The sequence below is a fragment of the Cervus canadensis genome, chromosome 16 (genome assembly GCF_019320065.1).
Source record: "Cervus canadensis isolate Bull #8, Minnesota chromosome 16, ASM1932006v1, whole genome shotgun sequence".
Classification (NCBI taxonomy): Eukaryota; Metazoa; Chordata; class Mammalia; order Artiodactyla; family Cervidae; genus Cervus; species Cervus canadensis.
In genome coordinates, this window is record NC_057401.1 from 4415935 (window position 1) to 4438614 (window position 22680).

Here is a 22680-nt window from a genome sequence, read left to right on the forward strand (position 1 = left end):
TGGTGAATTTTTAATTCAGGAGAGCATTTCTGATTTGAAGGACTGACAACATCTTCATTAAGGAGATAAGTAAAGGTGCTGTGTGAGAGGGAGAGAAAGGAGTTTTTTGCTGTTAAATTTTCTTCTCTGAGATTCCTGCATGTCAAAATGCAGAAACTTGGGTGATTAGGAGGATTTCAGGACCTCGTGAAACTGGGGGAAAATGGGGGCAAAAGGGAAAAAGGTCTTCTGAATCTGTGTGTAACCTAAAGCAAGCCCCTTACTGTCATCTTTTTCTGCACCTGAAAAAGAGCGGAGTACAATGAAGTCTGTACCTGGAATGCTGGTTCCTAACCGTTCCTATTCTTTATGATTTCCTACTCTCCTCTTTAGGAATCCAGAGATTCTCTAAAAACTTCAGGTGGGGGAGGGGGTGGAGACAGAGAGCGGGGATTAGTGTGCCAAGGGTTCACAGCTCCAGTTTTTTCAGACATGACATTGTTACACATACAGAAAAAGAGAGTAGTGCAAGTGTTATGTAACACCACCTAGATTCAGTAATGTTAACATTCATATTTGCTTTGTCTCTGAATCCAGATGTGCACACACACATACATAATTTTGCTGAACCATTTGAGGGCATATGCAGTCATTGTGACACTTTACCCCTAAACACTTAAGCAGACCATAACTAAGAAAAAAATCACATTAGGAGCTGATACTTTCGGTTTTTTTGGCCGTGTCACACCTCTCAGCTTGCAAGATCTTAGTTCCCCAGCATATTGGGCACTTGGAGTCCTAACCTCTGGACCACCAGGGAATTCCCATGAGGGACCTTTTGCTCTCCAATGTCAAATGAGTAGTACAAAGGGGCCTCAGCTGTTTCCGTTTTCTGAGATGGTCTTTTGGGGAAGAGGAAGACTGAAGGAGGGATTCTGGGCTGGGGTAGGGGAATGGAAGGAGATGAACAGGAGCTTGGGATGGAGGATAAACAAACATGATGTGTTTGGGGACACTCGGGGCACCCACGTTCAGGAATGAAATGCTGTTTGAAAGTATAGGGGCGAGAAGGATGAATGGAGGGAACTGATTACAAGTGAGAAGCTGGATTTGATTTTATAGATCTTCAAACATGTTTATTATGAAACTATCAAAATTTGGTAGTGCAACCCTTAGTGCCTATTTATGTATGTATTATATTATAAGCTTAATGTATAAGGTACATATTTTGTTGAAGAATGTGCCTTCAGGATATATATAGAGTCTGACCAATTCTCACAATCCATACTGCTACCAGGCTGGTCCATTAATGCAACTCTCCTCTAACTGGTTTTTCTGCTTTTCCCTTTGCTTCCTCTTCCCAGGTCTATTTTCACCCTGCAGAGAGATCCTATTACAGTTTGGATCATATTTTGTCAGTGTTGTTAGTTGTTTGGTCGGATCCAACTCTGCGACCATATGAACTATAGCCCACCAGGCTCCTTTGTCCATGGAATTCTCTAGGCAAGAATACTGGAGTGGGTAGCCATTCCCTTCTCCAGGGGATCTTCTTCACCCAGGGATTAAACCCGGGTCTCCTGCATTGCAGGCAGATTCTTTACCATCTGAGCCACCAGGGAAGCCCCATTTTGTCAGTCCTCTCTTCAAATCCCTCCAAAATAGCTTCCCTTTTCCTTTCAGAGGCTGTAAGATACTTCTGACCTCCCTTCCTACCAGGCTCTCCTTGCTGTGCTCAGCCACACAAGTCTCTGTCCTCTTTGAACCTGATACCCTCTCACCAGGAGCCTTTGCTTTGCTAAACTTCATCCCTTTTGTTTTCTCCTCTCTCTCCAGAGCCTGGTACACAGAGGACACAGTCTGTTGAATGAGTGAATGGACAAGGGAATATATTAACCACAGGGGGAAAAAATATATATATCACACACACACAGATTTCTAAAGGATAAGTTAAGCATCGTCCATATAGGAGTTATGATATCTGCTCCCTGCCTTCTAGGAGATAGTCTTGCGTATTCTGTGGGGTGTGGAGGTGCCATATTTGGAAATCATTCTTATAGATGATGGGAGTGCCTTAAAGGTGTTAAGGACTTCCTTGGTGTTCCAGTGGCTAAGACTCCATGTTCCCAATGCACACTACCCAGGTTCGATCCCTGGTCAGGGAACTAGATCCTGCATACTGCAGTTAAGACCCAGAGCAGCCAAAAAACAAAGAACTAATCCTTATTGGTTGGTGACTGCAGGTGCAGGGGCGATATGAGCAAGGAGATGACAAATCTGAGGGATGGAAGTGGCAGAGCTTTTCGGGAGTAGGAGATTTCAAAGGGGAACCTTTAGAAAGAGAAAGTGAAAAGAATATCACAAGTTCAGTTTTTTAAAATGTCAGAGTTCAGCTGCTCAAAGATCCAGGTTTAACTTTTTCAGAAAGAAATGGAGATGGGGAGAGATCAAGGCTAAAAAGTATAGTATCATTTCATTGCAGAGAATACTACCAGATAGGGCAGTTACTTGGGTATCAAAGCTAATTACTACTGCAGCCTTTTGTGTTCAGTTTTAGATGGGTTTGGAATAGACCTCTAAACTGTGGCATCAGTACACCCTCCCTTATATACAAATGTTAATGACTTAGGTAGAATTCTGCTGAGTGCGTGCAGGGCACACTGCTGTCTACTGGTGTTTCAGCAGATCAGATCCATCTTCTTAGAGTGCAGTCCTTGCCAGCTGGATCACCTGGGAAGGGAGCGTAAACCTCCTGCAAGGTTTGCATAGTTATCTAATGATTGCACTTTTTTTCCCCCCAGAGTTATCATCACTATGTTGGTGACCTGTTCAGTTTGCTGCTATCTCTTGTAAGTAGTTTATTTCTAAAATAATAATCAGTTATTTCTGATATTTATCATATGTGTGATTAAAAGTTAAGTAAGTGGTTATCAAGTTTCATGGTTATCAAGTTAAGTTTTGGTTTTCAAGTTAAGTTTGGTTAAGTTAAGGTTATCAAGAAACTTAACCAATTAAGTTTCATGGTTATCATGAAACTTTATACTTTTAATTGGGGTTTGTTCTTGGTGTAACATCTAGAAATAGTAACTTAAGATTGGAAAGAAGATGTTTTCCTATGTTCAGTATGTTACCTAAGAATTGTACAGATGCTCAGTTCTGGCAATACAGGTGTACTTTATTTGGCACTTATTTCAATCATATAATTAGCTGGAAATTGTCATCGTGCTACTTTAGATTTTACTTCCATGAAGTATTTGAGCCTATTCTTTTCAGTTAAATATCGTGTTATGAAGCCAGTAAAGCCATTTTTGTTATGACTTTTGTTTATCTCATGAATAGACGTTAAACTGGAATTGTAATCGAGTAGAGAAAGGGTAATCTTTTAAAATAATTCACTGTACATTATATCAAAGTATGATAATAATTGACTTCCGTTTGAATAAATTGTATCAACTGTTGAATGAAAGCTTTAGGATATATGAAGTCATTTCTCAACATATATTTTTGAAATATTGTTAGAAATAGCAAGACAGCATTTGAGGTATTCTGGTGGTTTGTTTTTTTTTTTTTCAATTTTATTTATGTATGTATTTATTTATTCTTTCGGCCACACTGAGTAGCCTGTGGAATCTTAGTTCCCTGACCAGGGATCGAACGGAGCAGGTATTGAACCCATGCCCCCGTGTTGGGAGCTTGGAGTCTTAACCACTGAACTGCTAGGGATGTCCCTCTTTTTTTTAAATTGAGATATATTTCGCATACCATAAAATTTATCCTTTTAGGGATTGCTTGTTTTAAAACCAGCAATTCTTTCTTGTAAAAAGAGAGCTTGCTAGTTTCCTGAGACTTCCTTGTTTGGAAACGTATTGGTGATGGGCAGCTATTGTTTAGTGCTCACATATGGTAGGAAGCAGCACTTCTAATCCTGTGACGAAAAGCCATGGTTCTCTGTGGCTCTGAATCTGAATTTCTTATATCCTGGGGCTTTTGCATTGAGGTTTTTCAAAGAGGTTTGTGGGTAGGAGCCAGTTCTAGTTGTTGGCATACATCAAAACCTGCCCCTGTCAAAGAGCTTTAAATTACCATGAATTTTGGCTGTCTGGCCATTAGATTACTTGCTTAAGTGCAGCTTGCAGTGTTTAAAGCTGAATCATATAGCACGATAGGAGTGTGGCTGAGGATGATGTTTAACTGCCTTGACATGCGAGCTTAGATGATGAGACTTTGTGCGGTTGCCTTGTTTTAGTCTTTTCTTTTTAGGAAGGTTAAGAGGCTTTTTCGGGTCTTCCCCAAAAGGCCTGAAGTGTGAAACATTTCACACTTCCCCAGAATGGAAGTCTGACAGGCAGTGAATAGAGGACATTCTTATTCTAGCTGTGTTTAGCTCTAAAGAGTAAATGAGAAGAAGTACTTGCATCAACAATTCCTCATCTAAGTAGGGGTGATTGAGTACCAGTCTGTCCTACCGAATTAAATGTCCTCTAGAAATTCCAGCAAGGGAGCTCTTTTATCAATCCAGGAGCGAAGGAGTGGTCCTGTGATTGAAAAAGCCTTTTTTTCATTCCTTTGATCTCTGCTGCATGAGTGGTAAGGTTGGTGGTGGGATCTTAAAAGAGAGAGAAAATTATTGTACAGAGGAATGACTTGAGATTAAACAAAGATGAGGCAAAGTGTTCTATGACTTTCTGGTCCTCCACTCTCTTTGAAGTCTGGTTAATTTTCTGGATATTCTCTTTAAAACAGGCAGGAGACCTTTCCAATTAGTCTCATGCCTCGTGTCTTCATTTTCAGGTATAAAATACAATAACTGGACTTGGTTGGAAATTATGTTACTTTGAGTCTTAGTGACTTAGTTAAGAACTGATTGAGCCCCTACCTCTTGCTGTCTAGATTTTTCCCTTTGTCCCAGTATGCTGGCGGCTGCTCCGTTGACAGTGGGTCAGTACTGTCCTCAATGTGTTAATAAAGGTAGTTAGTACACAGTGTTCCAACATTAAATGCTTCCGGAGGCCATTTTATGGGGAAGTGAGCTGGGTGGTATAGACTTCACGCAATTTTTTTTAAGGTTCTCTTTTTTTTTTTACTTTTATTTATTTTTGACTGTGCTCGGTCTTGTCGCTGTGAGGGATTTCTCTAGCTGTGGTGAGCGGTCTCCTCTCAGGTTGCAGTCGGTGGACTTCTTGTTTCGATGGTTTGTCTGATCGGGGAGCACAGGCTGTAGGTGCAAGGGCTTCGGTAGCTGTGGCGGCAGGCTCAGGACTCGTGGCTCTGGGGCCCTGGAGCCCCGGCCTGGTAGCTGTGGCCCACGGGCTTGGTCACTCTGCATCGTGTGAAACCTTCCAGGACCAGGCACTGACTCTGTCTGTCCTGCGTGGGTGGGCGTTTCTTGACCTCTGAGCCACCAGGGGCGCAGCTATGCAATTTTCTTTTGTTTCTTTGAAACTTGATCATTTATCCTGTTTACAAAATACCTGCCTGAAACCTACAGATGGAATTCAAATTCCAAATATTTTACATACCTTATTCCACACAGGGGTGTGATTCTGTAATACATTTAATTTGAAATTCAAAGGAAACTTTACTGTTTGGCACTAGTACATATCGTTTCTTGAACATACCTCGTCTGTAGTAAGACATGCCCAAAGAAACTAGATTTCCTAAACAAAGTCATGTTTTGAGATAGTCATAGACTTTTGAATTGCCTTCTGTTTGTGGCATTCTTCTCTTTCCAGTTTGTTCTAGTCCAAGGTTAGATTCCATGGGGTGTACCTTGTTTGAGTTCTAAGTAAATCAGGATCTCTGCCAGAACAACCAGCTTGTGTTACTAGTTCAGCAGAGGAAAGCCTGAATGCTCTACATATGGTCCCCTCTCTGAGGCGCAAGATCACTTTTGTTTCTTAAGCATACAGGCCTTTTAGTTACTATTCTATACCTTCTCTTGGTCTTAGATTAATTGTTAATTTGAATTATGTTGTAGCTTACCCTGAGTCACAGAACTCACATCTTCAGAGTAAATTAGAAATTTAGTATTATATTGTGAAGGTGCAAGCACTTGACTAATTGTAAATCTTACCTGCAGAGTGATAGAGAAAAAGAAATGTTGACTAGGAGACCAGAAGACCTTAATTCTCCTAGGTTGAATGATATTTGACCTGATTATGTTGTAGTACGGTTCGGTGAGTTTTTGAATATGATGCTGTGTGTGAAAACTTGTAATGAAGAATAAGAAAAATGTATTATTATCAGTGATTTTTAAATATTATTATTTTTTTAAATAACTGTTTATTTGTGTATTTATTTTTGATGGTGCTGGGTCTTCATGACTGTCTGAGGGCTCCGGTTTCAGCGAGCGGGTCTGCTCTTCATTGAGGCTCGAGGGTTTCTCACTGCGGAGGCTTCTCTTGTTGCGGAGCACAGGCTCTAGGGTGCTGTAATCGTGGATTTTTCTATTTCTCTTTAAGAAAGATCCTTGTTTGTTTCATATGTTTTAAAGCTCTGTTATTAGAAGCATGCATATATATGATTGTCATATGTCTTCTGATGAATGAACATTTCTAACATTATCAGATATCTTTATCCTTGGTAATACTCCTTAACTCAGTTTTTACTTTGTCTTATTTATATCAATAATTGTACCACTTTTCCTGTGTTCGTTATATCTGTGTCTTTTTAGAACATGTCCTTTTGAAGACAGTATATGGCTTGGGTTTACTATTTCATCTGTTCTGACTGTCTTTGCCTTTTGGCAAAGGGATATTCCTTATACAATTAATGTAACTAATGTAAGTAATGTATCTATTATAGCTAGGTTTGGGTTCACTATTTTGTTCATTGTTTTCTGTTTGGCTCAACTAATTTCTGTTCCTCTGTCCTTTTAAGCCTTACTTTGGGTTAGTTGAATATTTTGAGTATTCTGTTTTAATTCCTTCAGGGCATTTAGCTATTCTTTTGTGTTTTTCTCCCCCTTCCCTTTATTTTATGTATTTATTTTTATTTTAAAAATTTTTTCTGTGCTGGATCTTCATTGCAAGTAGACTCTCCATAGTTGTGGGCTTGTGGGGGCTTCTCTTGTTGTGGGGCTCAGGGTTAATAGTTGTGGCATGCAGGCTCTCTCTGGGCAAGCTCTCTAGTTACTGTATGTGGGATCTTAGTTCCTGGACCAGGGATCAAACCCATGTCCCTTGCTTTGTAAGGCGGATTCTTAACCACTGGACCACCAGGGAAGTCCACATTCTCATTTTTGAAGGATTTTTTTTTTTCTTTCAGACAGTTTTAAAGATGCTCTTCCATTATCTTCTGTCCTCCATTATTTCTGCTGAGAACTCAGCTATAATTTGAATAATTGTTCCTTATGCATTCTTTGTGCCCTGAATGTTATTAAGATTTTCTCTTTATTTTTGCTTTTCAGCATAAATTCTACTATGGTGTGCATAGGTGTGGTATTGTTTGAATTTATTCTGATTAGGTTTGCTGAGCTATTGGATCTTAACTGTTTTCCACCAAATTTGAGAAGATTTCAATCTATGTTCTTTTTTTTTTTTTTCCTCTATACATTCTCCTTCCAAGACTACAGTTCCACCTATGGTAGACTTTGATTTTCTTTTCAATTTTTTTTCCTGTTTCTTCAGTTTGGATAAGTTCTGTTGATTTTTCATCAGGTTCACTATTTCTCCTATCATCTCCAATCTTATGGTAAACCCATCCAAATATTTTTCAGTTCATATATTAAACTTTTTTGTTCTAGAATTTTTATTTGGTTCTTTATTAATGTTTTAATTTACTTTCTGAGATTCCCAATCTGTTCATTCTTTATAGCCAATTTGTCTTCTAAGTCTTTAAACATATTTATAATGCTGTTTTGTTTTGTGTTTATTCTAGAACGATAAACGCCTTGATTACACGAGCTAGTATAGGAAGGAGGAGGACTTATTTGCCTTTCTGTGCCTTGATTTCCCTCAGATAGAACTCTAGCTCCTTGCCCTCTAGTATGCAGCCATTTGTAGCTCACACTTGGGCTTCCCTGGTAGCTCAGTTGGTAAAGAATCTGCCTGCAGTGCAGGAGACACTGGTTCGATTCCTGGGTCAGGAAGATCTGCTGGAGAAAGGGATAGGCTACCCACTCCAGTAATCTTGGGCTTCCCTGGTGGCTCAGCTGGCAAAGAATACACCCGCAGTGTGGGAGATCTGGATTTGATCCCTGGGCTGGGAAGATCCCCTGGAGAAGGGAAAGGCTACCCACTCCAGTATTCTGGCCTAGAGAATTCCATGAACTGTATAGTCCATGGGGTCGCAAAGAGTTGGACACGACTGAGCGACTTTCACTTTCTGCTTAAGAGACATTACCTTTTGGAGGGGTGCACCTCACGTGCATTTGGCATGGGGAAGTTTCCTGACTAGGGATCGAACCTGTGCCCTCTGCTGTGGAAGCACAGAGTCTTAACCACTGGCCTGCCAAGGAAGTCAGAGATAACATTACCTTTTAACTGCAGCTTCTGTATAATTTTGGACTCAACTTCTGTTGATTTCTTTGTCCTTGACTATTGATTACATTTCTTGAGGGTTTTTTGCCTGTGTATTTTTTACTAAATGCTAGATATTGAATCTAGCTAGATACTTACTAAAGCTAGATATAGATCATTGGGAAAGACCCAATACTGGGAAAGATTGAGGGCAAAAAGAGAAGGGGGCAGCAGAGGATGAAATGGTTAGATAGCATCACTGACTCAATGGACATAAATCTGAGTAAACTCTGGGAGATAGTGAAGGACAGGGGAGCCTGGTTGCAAAGAGCTGGACATGACTTAGCGACTAAGCAACAGCAAGATATTGTAGAGTATAGACATTCTGGATTCCACTTAAATTATTAATTGATCACCTTAAACCTGTGGAAGCTTGGTTTTACACTTTGTTGGGGCAGCTCTATTTCAGTTTTGCCCTTAGAGTGAGTTCTCCATTAAGGTGTGGCCCTTCTGGGGTTTCAGTGGAAAGTTTGAGGTGGTTCAGGCCGCTGTAACTTCAGACTGCAAGTTCTCTTTCTCTGTCACACACAGCAGCAGAAGTCTCTGCTCTGTCTTTCTGTCTTTTCCACTAGCGCTTGGCATTTGCCTGCATGGTTCAGGGATGAGCCAAGGACTTGAGGGGTATTTGAACATGTTTTGGGCCCTTTGTGATGCATCTTTTGAGATTTCTCCTCTTATTTCCAACTGCTCTGGCAGCTCTGAACTTACCTTTTGATACCTCAAGTCAAGAAGACTGCAGTGTTTTGTTTGAGCTTCACATAGACTAGACAGTGTCCTCTGGGGAAATGCTGTATAAAATTCCTTATTTCTTTCATGGATTGAATCCCTTCAGACTCTACCTGCTTTGGACACTCTCTAGTACCATCAATTAGTTGTTTTTTTGTATTTTGTCCAGAGTTTATAATTACTGTCTATAGAATGAGTCTGATATAAGCTACTTATTGTCAGAACCAGAACATTACCTATTGACTTTTTTTTATGTTCAAGTATTATAGTTTTTCATTTCTATAGAAGTTCTTTTTGCTGCTTTTATTATAGTTTTGTTTTCCTTTCCTGTCCTCCCCCTTCTTTCCCCTCTCCCTTTCTTTTTCCCTGTGTATATTTTAAGTGTATCTTATTTCTTAAAACATAGTAGACAGTTTATTTATAGTCTGTATCTGATAATTTCATTATCTGAAGTCCTTGCAGGTTTGTATCTGCTTTTTGCTGTCTCTCACTCATGGTGCCTTGTTTCCATATGCATTTAGTTATATTTGACTGTCCTATGTTCATTTTCCCTGTAGATATTTGATTGTTTTTTTGTTTTTTGGCTGCGCCTTGTGGCTTGCGGGATCTTAGCTCCCTTACCAGAGGTTGAACCTGGGCCTTTGGCAGTGAAAAAAGCATGGAGTCTAACCACCAGACCACCAGGGAATTCCCTGTTTTCTCTAGTTTTATTTGTATGACTTCTTTGAGGCGTGATATGAAGGTGGGCTCCTCCAGAAACGATTTACATTGCCTCTACCAGGTGCCTAAGGCTATCCCCAGAGTGCCATTAAATTAAATAAAATTCTTGGTATATTCTTTTTTAAAACCATGGGCTTCAAGAATCCCCCTGCCAGTGTAGGAGATGCAGGTTTGACCCCCGGGTCAGGAAGATCCCCTGGAGGAGGAAATAGCCAACTGCTCCAGTATTCTTACCTGGCGGATCCCATAGACAGAGGAGCCTAGTGGGCTACAGTCCAGGGAGGTCACAGAAAAGCTGGACACAACTTAGTGACTGAACAAACGAAAAACAGCAAAGCATGAATTTGAGTTGGCAGACTTTCATGAAGACTAATTCTCTGGGCAGTGTTTTTCTCCCTCTTGCTTGGTATTGGTATCTCAGACAGTTGATTTTCCTAGCATTCCACTCAAGGGTGTTCTTTGATTTATCCTTGCCTTAAGACAGAAAGAACCCTTTGGGGTCTTAGCTTTTTAGCGGGTATGTGTGAAACTTTAGACTCTGTGCCTTGAATGGGCCCTGAGCTCTGTCTACCATCTTTCTTGCCCTGTGAGGTCTGAAAACAGAAGCGCGCGTTGGTCTGTTTTAGTGTATGCTCTCAAAGTGTGGAAGCAACCTGTAGTCACTTTATTTCCCTCTCAGTACTTGCTTTCGCTTAGTTTTTTTGGTCTGAGACTTGCTTACGTTTCTCTTGTGGATGCATGGTGAAGTATTACGATGTCTTGACCTGTTGATAGTGGAAAGGAAATCTAGGTACCTGGCCCAGCATATTATTATGTACTGTATGAGAAAGTCTGGTTATCTTATTCTGACCATATAGTCTTTTCATTTATAATTTGGCAGATAAGAGAATTTGAACTGAAAGGCCTAGTATAGAAAGTGTGGAAGAAAAAAGGAAAGATAATTCAAATTCAGAGCTGCCAAAAATAGGGCATATTCCTATTTTGTACTGTAGTAGTGAAAGGGCTGTAGCAGACATAGAGTTGGCTTCAGGCTAATGGAAAGTAAGTTTGTACCTTCTCATCTGGAGCTTGGGGTCCTCTTCCAGACTCCCATGACTGTGGAAGAATAAAGTTCTGTTTCCTTGGCTGGGTATCAGTTGGGGGGCTGCCCTCAGCTCCTGGATGCCATCCACATTCCTTGCCCTTCCGTTGTCAAAACTAGCAAGAGAGAATCTTCCTTTCTGTCAAATCCTTCTCATCCTCTAGCAGTCTGGGTTCAGTAAGGAGGTAGAAACCATACAGCAGATTAAACACAGGAAGTTTAATGTAACTGTGCACTGTGACAGAAGAGTAACTCTAAGAGAGGAGGAAACTCCATGTGGTACCTGAGGGCTCAGGGAGGACAAGGATGGGCACAGACAACTTGGAAAGCATCCAGACCTTGTGGAGAAGGTACAGTTCAGCCCGCCAGGTAGCGGAGAAGTGCACTGTTTTGGCCAGGCTGGAGTTGGCTGGAGTTGCTGGGCAAACACTTGGCCACACTCCGGAGTGCAGGCAGGAGAGTGGACATGGGAGATCCGTGACCTGGGTGTGTGTTGGGAATCCTTGCGACCCTATGAGCAGGAGGACCTCGAAGCATGTAGTCCAAGCAGGGCTCTGGTTTCCATGTTGAGAGGGCTGCAGAAAGGTTATTCCCAGGCCTCGCCTCTACCTCCAAGAATGACCGTGTTCTGGGCTAGAGCCTGTGCAGGTTCCGCCAAGTGTCCTCACACCCACGCCCCCAGCTTCTAGCCCTTGCCTGCTGTGCCCCTCCAGCTCCCTCTGCTGAGAAAGCTTGACATCAGGCCCACTTGAAAGGAGAAAAAGGAACTCATTTGTTTACTGCAGAGCTCTTATTACAGGGTGCATTACAAGATGACTGGCAATGAATTAATAAGTGGCACATGCTCTCCAGATGTCCTTGGTCAGGAAGAGTCTTGTCTCTTTTAGGAGCTCACCTGATTAGGTCAAGCCCACTCAGTAATTTCTCTTTCTTTTCTTTTTTAAATCAAAATATGGGCTTCCCAGGTGGCTCAACAGTGAAGAATTCCCCTGCCAGTGCAGGAGATACAGGTTCGATCCCTGGATCATGAAGATCCCCTGGAGTAGGAAATGGCAACCCAGTCCAGTATTCTTGCCTGGAAAATGCCCTGGCAGACTATAGTTCATGAGGTCACAAAGAGTCAGACACAACTGAGCACACATATAGTTGATTTCTAGTGTTCTAGGTGCACGGCAAAGTGATTCAGTTATACATGTACACACATATATATTTACATATATATATTCTTTTTCAGGTTATTTTGCATTACAGGTTACTGCAAGATGTTGAATATAGTTTCCTGTGCTATATATTAATAGTAGTTCCTTACTGATTATCTGTTTTACATATAATAGTGTGTATCTGTTAAGCTCTTCATTTATCTCTCTCCTCTCCCCTTTGGTAACCATAAGTGTCCTTTCTGCTTATGAGTTTGTTCCTGTTTTGCAAATAAGTTCCTGTGTATAATTCTTTAGATTCCACATATGAGTGATTGTGTGACTGACTTAGTATGATCATTTCTAGGTCCATCCATGTTGCTGCACATGGCATTATTTCATTCTTTTTTATGGCTGAGCAATAATTTGTGTGTGTGTGTGTACCACAGGTTCTTTGTCCATTCATCTGTTGATGGAAATTTCCCTTTCTTAAAGCCAGCTGTATTTTTTTAAGGTGTAGTGGATGTATAATATTATGTTTCAGGAGTACAGCATGGTGATTCATAATGTTTAAAGGTTATATTCCATTTATAGTTATTATAAAATATGGGCTATATTCCCTGTGTTGTGCAGAACATCCCTGTAGCTAATTTTGTGCACAACAGTTTGTTTCTCTTAGATCCCTGCATTTGTAATGCGCCTCCCCTCCTCCCTCTCCCCACTGGTAACCACTGTTTTGTTCTCTGTATCTGTGAGTCTGTTTCTGTTTTATATTCACTAGTTTGTTTTATTTTTTAAATTCCACCTGTAAGTGATGCACGGTATTTGTCTTTCCCTGTCAAGGCAGCTGTATCTTATAACATAATCTAATCATGGTGGTGGTTCTCCCATCATACCCACCACTCCCTGTTTATGCAGGTGTATATGCAAGGGGATGGGAGTTTGGGGGTACCATCTTAGAATTCTGCCTACTGCAGACTGGGTGGGGGTGGGAGAGGAGGCGGAGAGGAGAATGACTCTGCTGCCTGAGAAACTCCTTGGTAGAGTGAAATAGGTTGCATTTCATTCTGTGGCTTGAATACATTTTTAGCGGTCTCACAGAGAAAGAGAAGGAATGACTAGTATTTATTGAACATCTATTTGTCAGCTACTACAAGAGCACTTTCATGTATTATTCCTTTGGCTCTTAGCATCTTAGGCCGGGATTATCGTCTTCATTTTACACAGAGGAAACTGTTTACACAGAGGCACGGGGGTGTAGGCTCAGTTGCCTAGAGTCGCTGCACTTATTTTTATTAATATTTATTTATTTGGCTGCACCAGGCCTTAGTTGCAACATAGAGGATCTTTAGTTGTGGCATCTAGTTCCCTGACCATCCACTAATTTTTGATGTATTTAAAACTGAATCTAACCCTATCTAATACTGAATTACATGCTTTCTAATAGTGTCTAATAACATTACTCCCCTTGAAAGAATTTGTGTCATTGGACTGGAATGAGGGTGTTTGACAGAAGTCATCTCAGTAGAGACAGGTCAAGTTACGTCTCTGCTGCCTCTTAAGGAGCCCACTGAGGAGGTCACTCCTGTCGAGGCCCTCGCTGGCAGACCGCAGAAGAGAAGTCCTAGCCCGGCTTCCCCTTTCCAACAGGGAAGCCAGGCAGCTATCTGCTTGACCTGTGTGTCACCGGGAAATAGCCATGCCTGTGTTCCCTGTTCTCTTATCTGAATGTGGAACAAAAGAACAAAGCAGGATTTTGAGCGAGCTCGGTATAGCCTTTTCTGTGGGGAGGACGTATTTTGTGCTTGAAGAATTCTAATGACCAAGAGCTGAGCTCGTGGTAAGTGGCCAGGAGTGTTTGTAGATGAATACCCTATTCCTCTCTCTCTTCCAAAGCAGGCTCTGCCACTACTCTTGGTTTGTTTCTCACAAGGTCATGAACCCGGGGATGTGGGTGGGGGCGTGGCCCCTCAACTGAGATTCCTTTTGGCATCCTTCAGGCCATGGCATTGGTAAAGAACTGTGGAATAAAAGAGGAACTCCAAGCTGCCTGATGTGTTTCATCCATAATGCCCCATGGGAGCAGCCCAGTATTGTGGGACTCAGAAGTCCTGGGTTCCCTTTCCAGCTCTTTCCGTGTTCGCCACGGGAGTATTAAGTTCCCTGGGACATAGTTTCTTCATTGTTAAAATGAGGGAAGTGAACTTGACCTCTGGTCCATTCCAGCGCCACAGTTCTCTGAAAGATGCTACCCTGCTGTCACTTCCTCGGTAGCTTGATTAAGCTCAGAAGGTTAGTTAGTAGGCTGGACTTCAGGTTGTGGAGACATGTGGAACAGTTTGGGCAAATATGAAGAGTACATTTAGTTCTCTCTTCTTGGACACATGAAGTAATAGATTCATTGGAATATGAGCTCTTTCTCCACCCACTTCCATCAATTCAGAGTGGATTTTTTTTTTTTTTAATCCTTCCAGTTCTGCACTGTGTTTATCAGCTTGAAAGAAAAATCTGAAGTCAGGCAGTAACCAGAAGGGCAGGCACAGAACTCAGCTGGTTACAAGGGGGAAATTCCACCATGAAATTTCAAATGAACTGACCTGGGCTGTTTCCCAAGGAATTTTCTTGAACTTTGGTTTGTTGTGGTGGTGATTGTTTTAAGTAAGCTGTTTTGCTTGATTTGAAACATTAAGAATAGTCTGTAAAATTAAATTCAAAAACATTTCTGAATACTGATCTGAGCAAGCAGAAGGGACTTCATTCTTGCTTCTGGATATTTCTTTTTTACCTCAGGTACCAAAGGCTCAGTGGAGGACCTCACCAATAGTTAGCAAATGGATTCTTTGTTTCCTTAACTCCCAGACAGTTCCCCGCCCCGCCTCGCAGTCCTCCAACTCTTTGCGACCCTGTGGACTGTAGCTTGCCAGGCTCCTCTGTCCAGACAGTTTAGATTTAGCTAACTGATTGATGCCTTCTGAACTGCTGTCAGGTAGGGTATTTCAGAAGGTAACTTTCGTAGTAGGAACATTCATCGCGACCTGATGTTGGGTTCAGGAGCAGTTGCCACTTAATTAGTATCAACCACAGGCGAGTCGTCTCATCTCTCGTCCTCAGTTTCCTTAGCCATGTTGTGGGAAAATTAAAAGAAAGATCTTTTGTGAAGTAGAACATGATTTTTTTTTTTAAAGCTCCTTGGGTGTTTATAATATACAGTCAGAGTCAAGAAGTATCGCTGTGCTTCATTGTACAAAGTGCTGGGAGATGGTTGTTTTTGTTAAGTATTATACGTTTTTGGTAAGGAGAAGAGACGCTCTGACGTGTTTTTACTTAGCATTTCTAAGCACTGGCCAGTGTTTTGGTCTGTCCTGAAGGACGGACACTGCTCGTTCTGTCTGCTCCCGTTGCCTGCTGGGATCGGGAGAGTCTGGGTCTGAGTGGAATTTTCCATGCCTCTCAGCCCTGCGTCGTTGGTGTTCACTGCAGTCACAGCTCTTCAGGGTGTCCGCCTGTGTGCCCTCCTCTTTCTTTCTCTCAGAGAGATGTTAAACCTCAGCTGCAAGTCTGCCTGTTTTGTTTGTGTCAAATACTGTGGTTCTAAGGACAGATCAGAGAGTCTCCTCTGAGTTACCTTTTTGTTTATAAAGTGAGTCAGCTTGAGGTAGCTGTCTTGGCCCAGTGCCCTCAGGTGTCACATTTCCTGTCACAGAACCGCTTTCTGGTGGGGTGGGGTGCGGAGGGCTGGTGCCTGATTTCTTTCTGTAGGTAAAGCTGCTAGAGCTGCTGTGTGGAGATTCTTCAGCAGTCTGATGGTCAGGGGTCAGCATCAGCTTCTTGATCCTTTGACTGGGAGAGTTCTAAAAATGACAGCAAATGGCAGAAAAGAGATCTAACAAGACCGTGGCCTGGTTGTGTTTGGCTACTTCCTCTCTTCTAGGGCAATTTAAAGTCCTAAAATAGTAGAAGGAGACTACTGTAGCAGGTTATCTACTTTCCTTAGAAAGCAATTCCTAGTATCCCATGCAGAGAGGACAGTGATGTCAGATTGCGATGCTGAAATCCATCCTCTAGGATCTGTGGTAGATAGAGTCTGGGCTTGGGTACCAGACACCCTCCCCGTAAATGAGAGCAATTTATTTCTAATTTAAATAAAAACTCATGTATTTTGAATAGGAATTAAAGGCACTGTGTGTTCTACTTCATTCTGGGCTCCCCTGTAGCAGTGCCTGCTTGGAAAGGCCTTCCTGCGCACCCCGTCACAGGAGTACTACCTCCATCGTTCTCTACTCCTTCGCCTCACTGTATTTCCTTCCTGATTCTGTAAGCTTTGCGAGAGCGGTGCCATTTCGTTTTCTTCTTGTGCGTGCTGAGGCCGCCTTAAATGTTTGTTTAATGAAGTAAACCATGGAATGGTTTGAATGGCTAGACATTAGCTTGCTGTCTTTCTGTTGAGTCGTATGAGTTCTTTATATATTTTGGATATTAGCCCCTTATCAGATGTATGATTTACTGTCTTTCTTTTTGTTATTTGCTTTGGTCCGAGTTCAGTGATTCTCAGATTTCACTGGGTATGTGGGTTCCTGTATCAGATAGAACACTATTGAGAACTTTGTGAATGGTAGAAGAAAACTTTAAAGTCAGTTTTGGGCTATGTGCTATTTTTCACTTCGAACCCTGAAGTACATAACATCATCATACGTCCTCCATAATCGAGTCTATGATACAGAGGAATACCTTATTACTTTAGATCTGAAGTAAGCAAGGGCAGTTAGATGTCCGTTTGGTTCAGCTCCCCTGGGGCCCCCCAGATACGTAACACATTTTAGTGGTGTTGGTGATGAGAAAAGGGGTGCTCAAGTGATACAGTCTGATTGGGAGATGGTGGGCTGAAGTTTAACCCGGGCTGTACCAGTGAAAGTGGGTGTGTTGGACTTGGCTGGTAGTTCAATGGTTAAGAGTCGCCTGCCAATGCAGGGGACACAGGTTTGACGCCTGGTCTGGGCAGATCCCACATGCTATGGGGGAGCTAAGCCCTTGAGCTGCAGCCACTGAAGCCCGTGTGCCTGCGAGCCCGTTCTCCACAAGTCGAGAAGCCACTGCAATGAGAGGCCTGCGCACCACAACTAGAGAGCAGTTCCCACTCCCAGCAGTGAAGATCCAGGGCAGTCAGTAAATAAATAAATAAAAGATTTTTAAAATATGGGTGTGTCATATTGGTTGTGGGTCTTAGCATTTGGAGAATGGATAAAGTAAACTGATTTTTCCTGAACCCAGAAGTTGTGATTTTGATAAACTGGGATTAGGCAAAAACACTCTTGAGTGACAGTATCATATGAATTCAGGAGATCTTAAATATTTGGAAAGGGAATTAAGAATATGAGTGAAAAGACCAGAGGCATACTATGATGAAGCTTCCTTGGTTTGTCAATAACGTATCAAAATGAAGACAGGATTTGGTCTGTGAAGCTTTTTTTTTTTATAAGACATGTTCCCATTAACATGATGTGTTTTATGAACTTTAAATGTATTGAAAATCTGGTCTGAACAGAATAGATTTAAATTCTACCAAAGCGCTTTCCTCATCCTAGCTTAAAATGGTCCTGTTCCAGCATGATTTCACCACTTTTTGTTGTGCTTCCTTCTCCATTATTTTTTAGTTGGCTGATTGCAATTCTGGCCCAACTCAACCCTCTCTTTGGACCACAGTTGAAAAATGAAACCATCTGGTACCTCAAGTATCATTGGCCTTGAGGAAGAAGACCTGCTCACTGGTACTCAGTCATTGAGGTGACTATGCCCTTGACCTTTCACATCAGTGTTGTCAGTCGGTCAGCTGGGGCTTGCCTGGACTTTTCCTCCTTTTAACACTTGGCAAGGGCAGGCTGCTCTGAAAGCAAACACAACTGAATAGCAGAAATAGATTTAGAACTTAGGCCATTCAATCTACCAAAGGATTTATCCACAAGATTCTTTTAAATCGTATTCTTACCCAGAATATTTTTGAATTACTTTTGCATGTGGTCTTTCGGACACAGATCAAGAACATGACTATTTATACTTGGTATTTCAAGATTCAGCAACTTGAAGTGGCAGACAGATTTTAGATGAAGGGTGTCTCTGAATGCTTTGGCAGAGAGAGACAGATGTGTTTTGAAAATTGGTCTTCAAATTGCAGGTTATATTTGCTTCTGAGCATCAGAGAAGTGAGGAGTGGTGTAGTGGAAAGATTTATTCACTGGCCAGGAGTCAGAAAACTTGTCATTTCATTTGTTCCTCTATCTCCATTTTGTTAAATGGAGGCTAGTGCTAAATGCTTGACTAGATTCAGGTTCAGCTTTTTTGGCAAGCACACTTAAATGGTTCTGTGAGCTTCGTATCGCCTTGTATCAGGGGACACACAGTGCTTGGCTGTCTGGCCTTTAGTGATGCCAAGGTGCTGGATTTGCGTCCCTCCAGGTGAAGAGGTCTCTTTCAACCTTTGTCCAGTGATTTTTATCCACTGATGATCTTAGCCTGCATTGCAGTGGAAATTGCAAAATGGAAATTTTTTACTTCTTTTATTACTCACATATTTGATTAGGTGAAAGATTTCTATAAAAACAAACTTTTCTTCATCGACTAGGGTTATTTAGTAACCTTGAAATATAGATCAGATAAGAAAAGCAGGATATATATTTAATTTTTCCTTTTAATTTTCAGAGTAAGATGTTGGTGCCCAAGTTTCTTCCAGGGAGTCCAATGAGGTTTTCTCTTCTTTCCTTTTCAGTTTTAATCAATTACACATCTGTTACTCTTTTCAGACTCAGTTCTTTCTTTGGCCTTATGGGCACCTGTCTGGACTAGCTCCTGTGTCCTTGTGCTTCTAGTCTTTGGTCGTTCTTTCTCGGCAGCATCAAGGTGTCCCAGACCTCTCTTCTGCCTTTCTTCACCTGGAGTCAGCTTTCCCTCCAGTTGCTTTCTAAATTTCTGACAGAAAGGATCCCTGGTTCATTAGTCAGTCCTCAAGCTTAGTTGACTGTTTTTTCCCCCTAGTGGAAGTAGTATTTTAAAACCATGATCTGATTGCTGGGTGCATTCATTTCTGGTAGAATGGGTTGTTACTTCTAAGTCTCTACCATGGACAAAGCCAGAAAGTATGCATTTTTATAAAGGAAAAAAAAATCACAAGTTTATGTCAGTATTTCTAATTCACATGTAACATTACAGAGTTTTTATTTGACTTCTTTGGTTTTATACTTGAATATCATTCACATATGCTGAAAATCATGGCTCCTGAAGACTAACTTACTGACTTTGATTATCCAGTTGTTATAGGATATATAAGATTATCCTGTGTTTTATAGTACATATTAAACTATATATTATAAGGTAATCAAAGTACTAATTAAGTAATTAAAATATTTTTAAAATAACACCAATATATCTACTAACTATAAGGTTATCGAATGCAGTGTAGAATTTCTTTGCTGCTTTATTTGAAAAACAAAATGCTGTTTTCTGAGGTTACTTGAAATAATTATTTCCTCTGGTGGTTATCATTTCAATATACAATTAGATTTAAATGATTTGTGTTCGGTTTATAGTAATTTTTTCTTTTTTATTTGCTACTTTTTTGGGAATATGTATAACATTTCCAGAGTCAAAATTATAAATAAGATATATTCATAGAAGTCTTTATCCTTGCAGTGTCTCATTGTGCAGAGATAAGCATATACATATGTGTGTGTATGCATGCATGTCCATCCTCCCTTGACATACACAGGTGTTACAGGGGAGGTGTCATATTACATGTGCTATTCTGTACCTTGCTGTTTGCACTGAAAAATATATCCTAGAGATTGTTCCTCCTATCAGTGTATAGAGATCTTCCTCCATTCTTTGTATAGCCATTAACATCCCTTTGGATTATTTCCAGTCTTTTGTTGTTATTGATGATAAAGCCACAGTGCCATCCTGCATGTGTTTTGTATTTTTGTGTTTTTACCAGTAGTCTTTGGATTAGAGTCCTTGAAAATAGAATCTCTGAGTTAAAGGTATAAATTCTTCCTCTAGATCTTACTACATTCCCTTCTGTTGGGACTGTACTATTTTTACATTCCCACCAACAATGTGTGAGAGTACTCGTTTCCTCAAAGCTTGAGTTTTTGCCATTCTGATAGGTAGGCAACTGTTTTTGTTCCTTAAAGTTTTGTCTGCCCAAAGGGGTTTTAATTCCCTTTTATATAGATTTTCTTTTAGTCTGATTCATATGTGAGAGTGTATGTGTTTGTAACCTGCCTTTTTTTTTTCCATCAAGTTCTGTTTTCTGTCCTTCCTCTTAGCTATACTGACTATGAGGATATTGTTTGGGGTTTAAAGCTGAGAACCTCAGGCCTCAGAGTGGGAACTTGTTCTAGTGGAGACCGTCACTTACCTTCTTTTGAGCCTCATTTCTACCTCTTACCATAAGTAAATTGGGCCCTTCCACCTTGAATAACACTGTGTGTGGGGATCTGTTTCATTTGCCCATTCTTTTCAGTTTCACATGTTTGTAACCCAATGGATGATTTCCTAACACTTATACTCTGGTTCACAGCACAGACTAAGACTGCTTGAAACCCTTCTGTTGAAGTTTGTTCCTTTGAAAGCAGAATGCCAGGAAATGGAGCTCGCCAGGCAGCCCTGGCCATGAGCGTCAGGCCACGTTGATTCTGCGTTTAAGGGAGTGATTGGGACAGTACTGCAGCTCTAGGCGTTGGGGATTATCGCCTCAGGAGATCTCATCTCTGCCTAACACTGGAGCAAACAGACCCTTAAGATAGGACCTCACTTTTCTCTGGTAAAATTCAAAGAATGAGCTAAGTAAAATCCTTTTAGAACTTTGAACTTTTACACATCTGGGATGATAAAGGAGTGCAGAAACCAGATTTAGACTTGTCCTCACCTGGTTAGGAAAAGTATTCAGTTCTGTACGTGACTCTTTAAGAGGCCAGATTTGGACAGTAGGAGATACAAGCCAGGCATGGTATTCAGTGGAGAAAAATGAGGAACAGTCATGGAAGCTATCGAATAACTTCATACAGATGAAATTGAATTAATCTCAGACAGGACACTTACAAACAGCTAGCCAGTCCTTTGTTACTTTAAACACTTTAACTGCCATAATTTGCTTTGATATGTTGATAGGCTGAGTTATACCACATTATGTTTATTGGCTGGAAATTTTACCCAGTACTTCTAAGAACAGTGCTCAGTCCATCTCTGCCCCCTGCCAGTCGAGTTTCTGCTTCTAGAGCCTTGATCCATGAGATACTTATTGGAACTGTCACATCAAGTTTGCTGTTTTTCCAATGTCCTACTTTCCTACAAAATTGTGGTGTTGGAGAAGACTTTTGAGAGTCCCTTGAACAACAAGGAGATCAAACCAGTCTACCCTAAAGGAAATCAACCCTGAATACTCACTGGAAGAACTGATGCTGAAGCTGAAGCTCCAATACTTTGGCCACCTGATGTGAAAAGCCGACTCACTGGAAAAGACCGTGATGCTAAAGGCAGGAGGTGAAGGGGGAAACGGAGGATGAGATGGTTGGATGGCATCGCTGACTCAATGGACATAAGTTTGAGCAAGCTGTGGGAGATGGTGAGGGACAGGGAAGCCTGCTGTGTTGCAGTCCATGGGGTCACAGAGTCAGACACAACTTAGCGACTGAACAGCATTTTCCTGCAGCTTTGGGGATGTGATACTTGTGTAGAGTCTACTCAGAGTGGCTTGAGACCACTGTTCTATAAGCTGGTTCATTAACCACATCATGGTAATATATTTAGATGAGCTTATGTAGTTTACTACAGTCCTAAAGGGCAGGCGGAGAAGGCAATGGCACCCCACTCCAGTACTCTTGCCTGGAAAATCCCACGGGCGGAGGAGTCTGGTAGGCTGCAGTCCATGGGGTCGTGAAGAGTCAGACACGACTGAACAACTTCACTTTCACTTTTCACTTTCATGCATTGGAGAAGGAAATGGCAACCCACTCCAGTGTTCTTGCCTGGAGACTCCCAGGAATGGGGGAGCCTGGTGGGCTGCCATCTATGGGGTCGCACAGAGTCGGACATGACTGAAGTGACTTAGCAGCAACAGCAGCAAAGAGCAGGCATTCCATTTTATTACAAAGTCTGGACCAGAGAGGAATAGAGTATTGGTTATTAGGCCTCTGCCCTGAGGGAGCTGTTTTCTTATGCATTCCAAAAATATTTGAGTGTCACGAGGTGGATAGCACCGTGATCCACCGTGAGTGGGGATTTCAGAAGAATCTGTGGGCTCTAAAGGTGTTCGCGATCTATTGAGAGGTTGGAATTAAGCCATATTTGTGAAAAGTTTACATAGTGCAAGGTGCTTTATGGTTAAGCCTGTCATAGTTTTCCCTGTCACTTAGGGTCAGAACCCATTCGATTGCTTCTTTCTCCTTCCTCTTCCTTGAATCCATTTGAGCCTGTTTCACCACTTGTCTGCCTATCTATTTGTTGTTTCTCTTTCTGGGACCCTAATTTCTGA

The 22680-nt window shown here is 41.5% G+C and overlaps 1 protein-coding gene across 1 annotated transcript in view; it reads left to right on the forward strand.

Moving 5' to 3' along the window:
• ATP6V0E1 (ATPase H+ transporting V0 subunit e1) overlaps positions 1-22680 on the forward strand; it is a 28115-nt gene that overhangs the window by 2061 nt on the left and 3374 nt on the right. The window contains exons 2-3 of the mRNA XM_043488672.1: positions 2778-2825; positions 17810-17939. Of these exons, the coding sequence (XP_043344607.1) occupies positions 2778-2825; positions 17810-17903 (142 nt within the window). The 3' untranslated portion in view covers positions 17904-17939. The remainder of the gene's footprint in view (positions 1-2777; positions 2826-17809; positions 17940-22680) is intronic.